Source organism: Corvus brachyrhynchos, unplaced genomic scaffold (assembly GCF_000691975.1).
Source record: "Corvus brachyrhynchos isolate BGI_N302 unplaced genomic scaffold, ASM69197v1 scaffold1, whole genome shotgun sequence".
NCBI lineage: Eukaryota > Metazoa > Chordata > Aves > Passeriformes > Corvidae > Corvus > Corvus brachyrhynchos.
The window spans coordinates 6,681,988-6,694,489 of NW_008237222.1; the positions used below are offsets into that span (position 1 = coordinate 6,681,988).

Genomic DNA, 12,502 nt, shown 5'->3' on the forward strand with positions numbered 1-12,502 from the left:
CAGAACGGGCTGCGGGCCCGTGTGTCCCCCCAGCCCGCCGCCGGGAATCCGGGGCGCCTGTGCTTTGAACGTGCCGTGCCGTGACCCTGCTGGCAGTCAGGAATAACGAAGTGTGACTTTATTCATCCCAGTTTGTTCGCTGATATCTCTCACCCCACCCCTGGCATTTTTTTCTTCGCTTATTTTTTTTTTTTCCCTATCGCTGACGTTTTTATGATTCCTGATTGAGACGACAGAACTTACATCTCCTCAGTTCTGTAGTTCACAATCTTAATATTTTATTACGTTATACAAATCAGTGAATTAGTGTATAGTGTATATACTGAAACAGTGATGTGTAGGTGGTCAAATGACTTTTCAGAGTAAGACATGTTTATATATTTTCGATTAGTCTGTTTCGGTTTTTTGTTGGTTTTTTTTTTAACTGAAGGAAAAATATAAAGAATTTTTGATTATTCACTGTTTTCTTCACTGTTATAATTTGGGATTATTCACTGTAATTTTAAATATGTCAATTTTTAAGTGGAGAGCAGCCAAGGTTGTCTCTTGTGGCTGTTTAGTTCAGTCTAAAGTACTGCAGAGTTAGTCCTGGGGTAGATAACATGGTAGAAACTTACCTGAAAGGGTTTTTGGCAGGGAAAGGACCAATGGGCGAATGCAGGAAGGAAAACGGCTATGCCAAGTAGGTTCTAATGCTTGTATAATGAAGTGCCAATGTCCTTATAGGTAAGTTTTGCACATGCTCATTATGGCAATGAAAAATTACCAGAAGTCAGCTTTGAAGTTGGCTAGGCTTTTCAGCCTCAGGAAAATGGGAGGGTGTTTATTCTGCTTGCTTTCATTCTTAGTTTATTTTGTTGTGACTACATAAATTCCAAATGCTTAGTAACAACATTTAAAAGTTTGGGCTATTTTTATGAGTTGTAATAATAGCGACCTTCAACTTTGAAAAGTTTGGAATGATTGATAATTTCTCTTGATGTAGGTGTCTACACTAGACACCTACTAGACACTCTTAAATAACAATACATAGTTACAATTGCATCAATATATTGCTATTTTCAGTATAAGCATTACTTGGCAACTTACTTAGTACTGGAGTACTAAGAGGAGTACTACAAGGAGGTTTATTGTAGTTACCAAAAATGAAGCCTTCTCAGTTTATGCATTTGTTCTGTCATTTGTATGTATGGCATTGTTGACTTGGTATCATTCAATCAAGACTTAAAAGTGAGTATTATAGTGCCAGTAAGTAGAAATGCTGGTAGTGCTAATTCTTGTGTTTGTGAAGTGATACCTCTGCCTTTAGAGGAAAGAGGCAGCTTGGGAAGATTTTTTTTCCTCTATAATTCTTTCCAGTTGATTCTGTCTTCTGGACAATAATCTTTTGGAGTGAAAGTGGAACAACCCTATGTTATGCCAAACTTTCATGGTGACAAAATGTTCCTTTCAATATGTCATTTAAACTTCATTTTGAACCCTGGTGTTTACAGTTGACAGGCCTTGTCAAAACTGATCTCCCATACAACGGAGATTGTGATTCTTGATTTGGAAGTTTCAGGTTCTCCAGAGCTGTACACCAGTGTTCATATTGGGCTGTGTTGTGTGCTTATTAACAGTATGATACAGAAGTATAAAACCAAGCCAGTTCTTTCTGTACATGGTACATCAGTAGTAAGACTACTGATGCTGACATCTGGAATTTGCAGACACCTTTAGTATTTTTATAAACATTAAAATTTATCTTAGAAACTTACGTGACTTCTTGTCAAAATTCTCATATGGGAAGCACTAGCGGCTGTATAAGGAAGAAGTCTTTAACAAAAAAGCTGATTAGAAACAAAGATGACTACTTCCCCTGTCATAAACATATATTTTAGTGCATGATTAGGTACAGAATGTTCCTGTGCATTATCTGAAACGTAAGATGGCAGGGAAGAATGAAGCTCACTGAGCTGTTTGTGTTTTGGTTGGGTGTGGGGCTTGTACAGAAAGGCTACTGACTCAGTGAAGCTGGAATTATGTTTATGTGAGTGATGATGTAGTCTTTTCATGTAACCTGGGGCTTTCTAACCCTCCAACTAGAGAAAACATGAATCTGTTTCTTGGTAAGCTACTGAACGTCTGTGTCTGCTGAATTCATGGCAAAACACTTTTGATATGATGTGGTTTTTTTCTATAACCAGAAGTGGAAAAGTGCATTGAGTCATATATATGAACATTTAAAAGTACCGGAAAATCTATAAATTTTAAGTACTGTTAGTATTGGTAAGTTCTGTATTAGAGTTTTGGAATGTCATTAAGAATTACTCTTTCCAGTGGACAGTCAAGCTGATTTTCACTTCTGAAGTAAGACTTCATTTTTTCTTTCACTGAACTTTGCTGTAGACATATGCAAAGTCATTGTTTTCTTCACTTTTAATTAGAGACTGTCAACTTACATGCCAGAAGTAGAGCACTGTATTTAAAATGGCTTGTGCTGATTTGGAATGGGTAAGCAGTGTGTTTCTGAACAGAGTTGAGAATTTTATAGGCTGTTAGGAAAGGAATTAAATTATTCTTAACTTTGCAAAGCATTGGACTGACTTTAGAAGAATAGTTGGCATAACATAAAGTGATAGCTTTTTTAATTGAGAAGCAATAAATATAAAAATCTGTATTGAGGATTAATTTGTTAGATGGCAAGGATATGTAGTTTTGCAATAGCTTTCAGTCTTCCAGTATTGCTCTAAAAAAGGACTGAGTTTATACCTGTTAATATAGAGGTATTGCACATAACTTGGAAACCCAGTTATTTTGGGCTGAGCAGATTTCACTACTGAGACAAATTAATCTCAACAGTGAAATGCATTGTGGGATTCCTAGTTCTTGGTTTATACTCCCTGTTATCTTTTGATTCAGCCTTACTGAATTTCTTAATTGCTCTTGACTGTTTTGTCTCCAGCATAGCAATAAAAATAATTTTTGGTTTAACTGCCGCCTGTGCAGTTCATTAGCGCTTTCCTTTTTTTTAAACTTGAGAAACTTCTCCTTCAACTGTGTCCGTAAGAGTATTGTGGATGGGTTTACATTTGCACATGCTGCCTTCCCTGTTCTGCTGTGCAAACAGGAGAGCCAGAGAGCTCAGGAGAGAGTCCAAGGTTAGCAGAATTTGTATGAATGATCTTCCTTTTGCCATAGGTTAGTCTCTTCTATAGCCCTGTTGCTCGCTGCTGCTCCAATACCTGTGTTCAAATCAGTTTTGTGTATCTTGAACATCTCATGGTGACAGTTGAAGACTTAATTCATGGTCTGAATGGTCCAGTGATGTTCTGCTAGATATTGGAACTTTCATTCAGGAGGGACAGCTGTATTGTCTTAGCTATTTAAAACATGTTCCTCAGTAACTGATTTACACGGACTTCACTGATGTTTCCTGCCTAGAGTTATGAAACTTCGTCTGGAGTGATGGTGTTAGCATTAAGCTAGAAACTTCAGTCTAATTTGCCAGTCACCCATTGTTGAAGGAAACTTCAAAAGAAGCAAAACCCCTCAACAGAGTTTCTCTGCATCTGGACACAGTGGAGCTTGAGCTCCATGAATTTATCTCCAGCTGGTTAACCTGATGGTGTGATGACCTAATATTGTTTCAGGAATCTGAATTGGATGTCTTACAATAGCAAATAAGAAGGAATAAATTTTGCTGAGGTAATCAGTAGAGGCAAATAGAGAAGTGAGGATAATCACTGAGAATCCTTGAGTTGAGTATTTTGTCTTAGTATCTGGATGAGTCTGAAACTTACGGGGATTTAAATTGTTACGATTTGTTTAATATCATGCTATGTATTTTTAAGATTTCAGTTGTTTGTACTGTCTTTTATTTTTGTGAAGTTTCCCAGATTTCAGTAGCTTGATGTTTAGATAGTGTGGTACTGATGGCAGCTGTATTTTGTTTGTGTTAAGAAATGTAAAATCTTAACACAAATAGCACTAAAAATAGTGCTATTAGAATGGACATGGAATACTGTGAGAGAAGAGGAACCAGTGCTTAGACAGGAGTTGGGTTAAATACAAAGCACATCTGAAAAATAAGTTCATGGCAGGATTGTTGGCTTTTCTGATGATGGAGAAAGGTTCTGGTCTTGTAAAAGCAAACAATAGTACAGAAAGTGGAATTAGTATCCAACTCTTAGTTATGTATGGGATGGTGTTACACAGGTATAGTTGTATCTGCTCTATGTTCACTTTACATGGATGTGTTCAGGCTATCATGTGATCTTCAAAAGATGTATTGTAACCCTTCCTCTGCCTTAGAACAACAGATAGTCACTTCCATTTAAAGGAGTTGTGTGCTCTGGAAACTGTAAAGCTTCTTACAAGCTTTAGTTGGGGTTTTTTTCTTCCACTTCTGCACCCTGTTTAAAATGGGTTTAGCAGTGACCCTATAGCCAAGGCCTGTTCTTTTAGTTTGGTAGTTACTGGTAACAATATAAAAAGATACTGCCTACCAAAACTTCGGGTTCTGAGGAAAAAGTTGTTTGGCTGCACTGCTTTCAGCTTAGCACAGACTAGAGCTTTATGTCTGTGTTTTTATATGGGGAAAAAGGACATGCATTTCTTACTGATGAAATTAATATTTGAATATGAAATACTGAATCATAACACTTTAGAATTAATCCACTGTAGCTGTTACCCAATTTGCACATAGTGAATTGTCAGTATATGTTTTTCAAAAATTCAGGTTAAACCAGAGCTACAACAATAGCATGTTAAATTTAACTCTGTGTTATTTTCTGTAACTTTATTTTATATTTGTGCAACTGACAGATAGCTCATGGTCATCTCAGAGTGATAAGATGATCTTCATGTTTATATGTGGTTGACAAGTAATGAACCCAAAAGCCCCAAATTGTATCTTAATTTTCTTTGTGATCTTAAAAAGAAAAGCTTAGGGTTTTTTCTTCTGTTGTTTGGTTTGTTTGTTTTGGTATTTTGTTTGGTTTTTTTCTTTTTTTAGAAAAAAAGCCAAACAACAACAAGCCCTAAACATGCTTTCAGTTGTGTTAGACCCTGATATGGTCTGCCAAATCTGTCTCTGCTGTTGTCAAGAGTGAGTAGCTGAGATGGAACTTCCAGTTGCTGTTTAATACTCTGCTTTTTGTTAATGTTTAACTTCAGTGAGTACCAGATGTGACATACCATCAAGGTATTGAGTCCCCAACAAGGCCTTAACATTTCTAATCCTCTTGGGTAGAAGGTTAGCACTGATACTTCCCTGGCTTTTGACCTTTGTCTTTCAATAAATTAGGTAGTTTAAACTCTTCTCTGGACATAGCACAAGTCAAAGCTAGAATGTCCATATGTGACTAAGAGGGAAGATATTGGAGTATGAGTATGATCTTCATGGTTTCAGAAAAAAAGCAGAAGTGTAGGAGCATTTATCATTAGCATATTCTGGCTAAAATGTAACATGTAAATACAGCATTAAAGTTGGGCTGATGAGCACCTAAAGTTTATTTCTCAGAGATAATTTACTTTTACTTTAAAAAGCAGGTAGCAAATGCTTTATCTGGAGTTTCTTGGTTTTATGGGAGGTAGGAGGCAGGGAGAGGATATGCCTTTTCTTGTTTGTTTATAGTAACTTTCATGCTGCCTTTTAAATGAATAGATGACCTAGGATAAGTCGCTTTATTCTGTCCTTCATTAAGTTTAATGAACTTTCTTGCAATACAATTTATTTCTGTAATTTTCCAGAGGAAATTTTTCATATTCTTTGTTGTGCTACAGAAGGTGTAGACTAGAGTTAACTTAGCAGGTGTAAACGTCAGAGCTTCAGTTTAAACATTTTTATCTGGAAATAACCTATAGTCTCTTCAGTGTTAATATATGGTAAAATGTAAGCTTCATCCTGTCTTCTGCAGCTGTAAAATCTTGAAGGCAGCTGTGCTGAGAATTGTTACTCACTAACCCAGTGAAAGGGTACTTACTCCTCAACCTTCAAAAAGAGGTGAAACACTTGTGTCGGGGAGGTCCTGTGCTGTTGAAAACATCGATATTTCTTTATTATAAAAGTAAATGTAAGAACTGTGGCTGGTTTTATGTAACAATTCCCAGAGATGTATATCTGGTGATCAATTTAATTGGTTATTTGAAGCCATTGTTTTAGTGAAGAGTTTCAAAGCTCAATTGTGCCCTGTGGCCATGCTCTAGTGGTCCTGTAGGAGCTGGAGGAACACTGGTTTGAGTCATGGCAGTATGGTGTTTTGAAGGCAGAGCTGCACATTGCACTGCCAGGGTTGTGTGTAAACCAGACTAGGGAAGAAATCTGATGTTTGACTGGGGTTTATGTACTGTAATTTTATAGACAAGGTAAAGGATTATGTTTAAGTTGTTAGTTCTTGAATTGGTGAATCATGCCCCTTACAAGTAGGGGGAATACAGAGGCCTCTGTCAGCATTGCTGACTTCAGGAATTAGCTTTTCAGAATCTGGTTTTCAGTGACATTGAGTCTTTTTTGAAATCTAGTAACAGCATCTGCCAGGCTGTATTTTGCCAGCCCTTTTAATGAAGTCTAGTATCTGTTGAATTGGATTCAGGTTCTTGCTGTGAATGGGTGAAAATTACAGTTAGACCATCAGGAAATTGTTACACAAAGCTAAAATATTGATTGTTCTGTATTACTGCTTTAAAAAGCCTGTAAAAGAAAACAGAAAAATCTTAAAAAGCATATTTATTTTTTCCAATTAATGGTTGGGAAAGGGGGGGAAAATGTAGTTCAAACAACTTGCTTTGGGGTATAAGTTAAAATATTAAAAATATCCAAAGGATGTTTGTATATTGACACTTTTTGTTTTCTGGCCGCTTTTTTTAGTGGCAGTTAAGTGGCTGAAGCTACTGTTTGTGTTGGCATTCCTAAAGTTTTTTCTAAGAGAAAAAAAAAAAGTTTTAGGGGTTTTCTTTGTCCTTAATTTGAACTACCGTTTTATGTAATTCATCTGAACAGCTTTTTTTAAACAAAATTTTCATTGACACCTAAAGTCCTAAGATCTTATATGATTTGTTCGGGTGCTACCAGATTCTTCATTAGTTGATTAAAACCTCATAGCTAAAGGAAGCAGTATAAAACATTTTTCCCAGACATTGCCCCAGTCCCCATGATTACTTGAAGGTTAACTTTTTTTAATGTACACTTTTAACATATTTTTTTCCTGATGTGCCTTTTTTTTTTTTTTTCTGGTGAGCAAAGGGACAGATGTGCTCAAACTTGCATTGTGACTTAATTCTTGATTACAAACAAATTATAGTACTTAGAATTGTTATAAAATGGGTTTAACTTGTGGAATATTATATCATGTTTTGTGGATTCTGATCAATTTTCAGTTTAGATGTTCTTTTTTAAATACTTAGTCATTATGGAAATGAGGAGTGAAATCTTGAGGAGATGATGATGAGAAATAATGGCAGTAAAATTGAAGTTTGAAGAACTGTAGTTTTTCTACATGTAATAAATAGGTAGTTAGCCTTGTGAAAATATTTCTCATTTTGTATGATAGAAATAGTATATAAGAGATATAAACATGCATGACTGATACTACAGCAATATACCAAGGAATGCTATGCCTGCCAAGAGTGCAGGTTTTTTTCACTTCTGCTGCCAGCTTGACTTTTTGACATGGAGGATTCTCTTTACTTTGGGCTTTATGAGAGTGAAGGAGCCCAAACTGATGATGATACAGCTTTTGCCCTAGTAGAATGAAAAAAATAATTAAGGGGAAATAATGCTAATGGATATTAAAAGTTGGTGATAGGTAGTTTACTGGTGTCCTTAATAGGACAGATTTAACACAGTAATTTGGGATGTGAATGCTAACACTAGGCTTAACTTTTTATTTCTTAGTATGTATCTCTTGTCTGCTACTCTGATGAGAAAAAATAAATAATTTTGTTTTGTTTTCTTTCTGTCATTAACTTTATCTAATTGCCTTTATTAGTCCCGTTACAACCCAGGGATCACAAACACAGCAGCTACAGAAGCATTATGGCATTACCTCACCAATCAGTTTAGCTGCCCCCAAGGAGTTTGACTGCATGCTTACCCAGAAATTAATTGAAACCCTTAAACCTTATGGCGTATTTGAAGAGGAAGAAGAGCTGCAACGCAGGTGAGTGAACGCTGGTTTTTGTCCTGTCATGAGGTTCATGTATGACTATTGAACCCCAAGTCTTTGTGTTCTTTCAAATGCTTTCTTAAAAGCCTAGTGAAATTATCAGCTTAATTTTTCTCAGTTAAGAGGAATACCTCAAAACAGAGAGGAATTAAAATGATCTTTAAATTTCAGAGGCTGGATTGCATTTTTTCCCCTTCATCAGTACTTTATTGTAATGGACCTTATACTTTTTTTTTCCTTACTAAGCTTTCTAGAGTTGTTTTTTTTTCCTCTCAGTACTGCTTATCACTGTTCTTCTAGGTGCATGTGCTGTATGAATTAAAGTTTTAGTTTGAAAATGAGTAGAATTCATGTGTGTATGCCTTGCATGCTTGCATTTTTTTTTGAACTTAAATCTCTTGAATGTCTCTAAGCGGAGAAAAATAGTGGGAATGTTGTAAGAGTAACTTTCTTTCAGTAGATATATATATAAACAAGATCTCTAATTAGATCTGTAATGTTACTCCAGTTGACTTACTGTGTAATGATGATCACAGTCTTTAAAAAATTCTGCTAGTTTTGTCTTAGTTTGTAACCCATCATTCTGCTGTTTCATTAATAGGATTCTAATTTTGGGAAAATTAAATAACTTGGTAAAGGAATGGATCCGGGAAATCAGTGAAAGCAAGGTATGGATGTATTTTACGTGGAGTTGCCAATACTGTGATTCTAAGACTGCTGTAGGAAGATATTCCGTAATAGGTTCCTGTACTAAATGGGGTGAACCTTAGATTTGGGGATCAAAACAAATACCATCCTCATATAGTTTCTTTTGTTTACAGGCAGCATTGCCCCTTGGTAGAACCTTGTCAAAGAAAGAAGTTCATAAATGTTACTTGACTTTTTCTCAAAAGTCATGCATATAGTACTGTATTAATTACGTGCTTAGATTATTTGCCTTTGTAAAGCAGTAGTAGATCTTAAAATGTACATCCTGCATCTTTGTGGTCTGTGGTCTTTAATATCAATCCTGCAATGTTACTTTTGTAACATTAATGCTGATAGTGTTTTTGCCAGCTTATAGTAATCCCTGTCCCCACACATCTTTTTTGAATGATTATAGACTTGCATGATTATAGATTTTTTTTTTTTTTTTTTTTTTTAGAGTAAACCCCTAATTTTTAAGCTATTTTTTCTTTGTATTTGGGATTGTATTTTTTCTTTACACTTTCCTTATGCAATGAAAATTATATATGAAAAAAATTATGGACAGGGACAGCCCTGCTAGGTGTGTCTTGATCCTTGAAAACAAAATAGTGAGAGTATCATGACCGGTATAAAATTGAAAGCTACTTAAGTTAATCTAATATACATTGCAAAGTAGAAGTTTGGATTTATTTTATCTTCTGCTGTGTAAACATTCATGTAGGGTTTCAGATTGTAGCATTGCATCCTATTGTGAAAGGATAGCCTTCTTTGCCCACAGTAATGTGGATTCAACAGTTTTTTTAAAGACTAGGAACTTTAGTAGATGTACCTAAACAATTTCAACATAAATATATAAAATAAATACCTTTCCCAAACCCAAATTTTTATTTAAAGGCTATTGAAAGTAGTAGATACAGTAGACTGTGTTTTGTGTTGCTCTAAATTGGAATCCATCATCAATTTCTGTGTCACTCTAAAAGGCCTGAGTGGTAAGCAAAACGTGTTTGATCTCTGTAGTATTATAAAGCTGTTGCCCCTGAAGTGTAGAATTGGTGCAACAATTACCGGGTTTGAGGCAGTAATATGTAAGGTGGTTGAAATGTTACAAATGGTCCAAGTGGCAAACATATCTCAGTCTTTTCTATAAATACTGAGATTATTTCAGTCGTTCAACAGCATAAATTTTGTGCAATATTTTTCCTCTTGCTTGAAAATAAATTGTGTTGTTTTAACTTTTTAAGGTAAAATAACCTTTTTTTTTTTTTCTCCATTTAGAATCTTCCTCAATCTGTAATAGAAAACGTTGGAGGAAAAATTTTTACGTTTGGATCCTATAGATTAGGGGTTCATACAAAAGGTAACATTTCCTTTTGTGATAGAAATCCATGTGTTTGAGCTAATGATTGATCTTGCTGTATTTTGAGGTGATGTTAGATTTCTTAATTTTTTTAGTTAACCATCTCTAGTCTTCATTCTAAATAAAATAAATACATTCCTATATTATGTTTTCATCATGGATTGAGAAACAGACAAAAACGTTGAAAATTATTTAAAGATAGAGGAAGTTGTATACTTATATTTTCGTGTTTTGTTCTTTGAAAATTACAAGTGTTCTACAATTGAAGCAAGAGTGTATGTATGTGTTCTCCATGTTTAATGGCTGTGAATTTTTTTTCATTTGGTTTGACTTAGTATTTCAAAAAACACCATTCCACATGATGAGAAACTAAATTTTCCCGCTTAATTATTAATTAAAATTTTTCTGTTCCTGGCATTCTGTGCATGTGAAGTATTTAGCAATTTACTTCTGCTAATTAACAATTTCAGGTGCTGATATTGATGCCCTGTGTGTTGCACCAAGACATGTTGAAAGAAGTGATTTTTTCACATCATTTTATGAAAAATTAAAACAACAAGAAGAAGTGAAAGATCTGAGGGTATGTGAAACTCCTGATACAGCTTGCTGACCTGAGGATTAGGAAAATTAAATAGTGAAAGATGATGCATTAAATAAGTAAATATAACTTTACTGTTAAGGCTTGCAAAGGATTTTTTGTTAACCTGTGGCAAAGCCTATCATAAGGCTTGAAATAAATAGAGATTCTTCCAAATTTTCTCTGCCCACTCTTAATAGATACACTCACTTAAAATTTTGGATGGCAGAATGATCTCCTAGCACGTGTATTACTATGGCAAAATTTCTTCTTACTCACTAGAAGCAGGCAAATGTAAATGTTAGCTTGACAGGGTTCAGGACCAAACTTGTGTGCTTTTAATGAAGGCTTTATGCTGCTTTTTTATAACTTCGTGCTGATATAAATAGTTATGGTGGTTGATACTAACTAAACTTTTTATATTGGCTGTCCACTGTGCATTTGAAAAGGGAAGCTGTATTTTTAGTTTGTTTTGTTACTGGATGCTTGTGCAAGATTTTTAGCTTGTAAAGATGAAGATTTCCCTTGTAGTAGTGGAAGACCCGTAGTAATGCACTATTTTGTTTCTGATATACCTCACTGACAAGCCTCCCTGAGTCAACTGGTGGGAACTTTAATCTTGATATTGGCTCAGAGTAAATTTTCTCTGCTCCTATTTTTTTTTTTTTAGATGAAGATAGTTGCTGGCAAGTCTTTGTTTGATTTAGTCCTGCTCTCATAAAATAAATGAAACTGTCTCTGCAGCATTCTTCCACTCTATGCATCCTGTAGTTGGTAACCAGGGTAGTGCAAACATCTGGTGGTAACACTGTATGCACTGAAACAACTGTTTTGAATGCTTTATTATCTGAACACCTTTAGTAATCTTTAAATTGACGTGCTCTATTTGAGAGGATTCAGATTTTCAGATTTCTATTTGACTTTGCTGTAAACTCTAACTCCAGGTAATGTAGTTGATTTAACAGCAAGGTATGTATGCTCTTCAGTGTTGTTCAGTGATGCAAGTAACTGTTATGTCAGGGTGTCTTAGCACTTAAATTGTTCCCGCTAGTATTAGGAGTTTGTACATCTCCATCTTTAGGGAAACATAGACTTTCTTAGTGGTTGCTCTAGTGAGTGAGCATGAGACACTTGTGAACTTGGTATTTTGTGTAGGATCCATCCTGCCAACCAGCAATGTTAAGGTAACCTTAACTGAAGTTTGAGCACAGACAAATGTTGTCTCCACCTTTTGTTAAGAACTGAAACACTCTTGAAACAGTTTATCCTCCAACAGTTCAGAGTATTTCTTATTTGGAAGTAGGCAGTGTTCTTTGCTTTTACAAAAGCAATGGGCTACAGATCTGCATTTAGTTAGATGATCAGTTCAGGAAAATAGAATTCATAGCTGATTCCAGAGTAGATTCATCGTGATATTGTTTGACAAAACTCCGTATTATTGACGACATTTTAAAAACATGCTTGACCTCTGGAGACTGGTGACTTGAAATTGCTTTAGGTGAAGTCAGGCTGCATAGTTACACAGTTTTCTCTTTTCTTATACTAACTGTAGAAACAGAAATAAGAGGCCTTTTAGAGCAAGAATCCCCGTAGCTTGGACTTGAAATACTTAGAAGTATTTGTGAGGAGTAAAAGATGCTTGATCATGTCTTGAGTTTAGGGAGAAAGAGGGTTGAACCTTGAAGTAACATCATCAGAGCTGGTTGGTATGAGTTTGGATTATAATTAACATTT

General features: G+C 35.3%; 1 protein-coding gene across 3 annotated transcripts in view; it reads left to right on the forward strand.

Moving 5' to 3' along the window:
• Positions 1-5,006: 5,006 nt before the first annotated feature.
• Positions 5,007-12,502, forward strand: part of PAPOLA (poly(A) polymerase alpha) — a 38,222-nt gene continuing 30,726 nt past the window's right edge. For 2 of the 3 annotated variants that reach the window (XM_017729054.1, XM_017729053.1), the window contains exons 1-4: positions 5,007-8,141; positions 8,749-8,815; positions 10,110-10,191; positions 10,662-10,771. In XM_017729054.1, coding sequence (XP_017584543.1) covers positions 8,068-8,141; positions 8,749-8,815; positions 10,110-10,191; positions 10,662-10,771 — 333 coding nt within the window. In that variant the 5' untranslated portion in view covers positions 5,007-8,067. The remainder of the gene's footprint in view (positions 8,142-8,748; positions 8,816-10,109; positions 10,192-10,661; positions 10,772-12,502) is intronic. The other variant, XM_017729052.1, reaches the window with a different exon arrangement.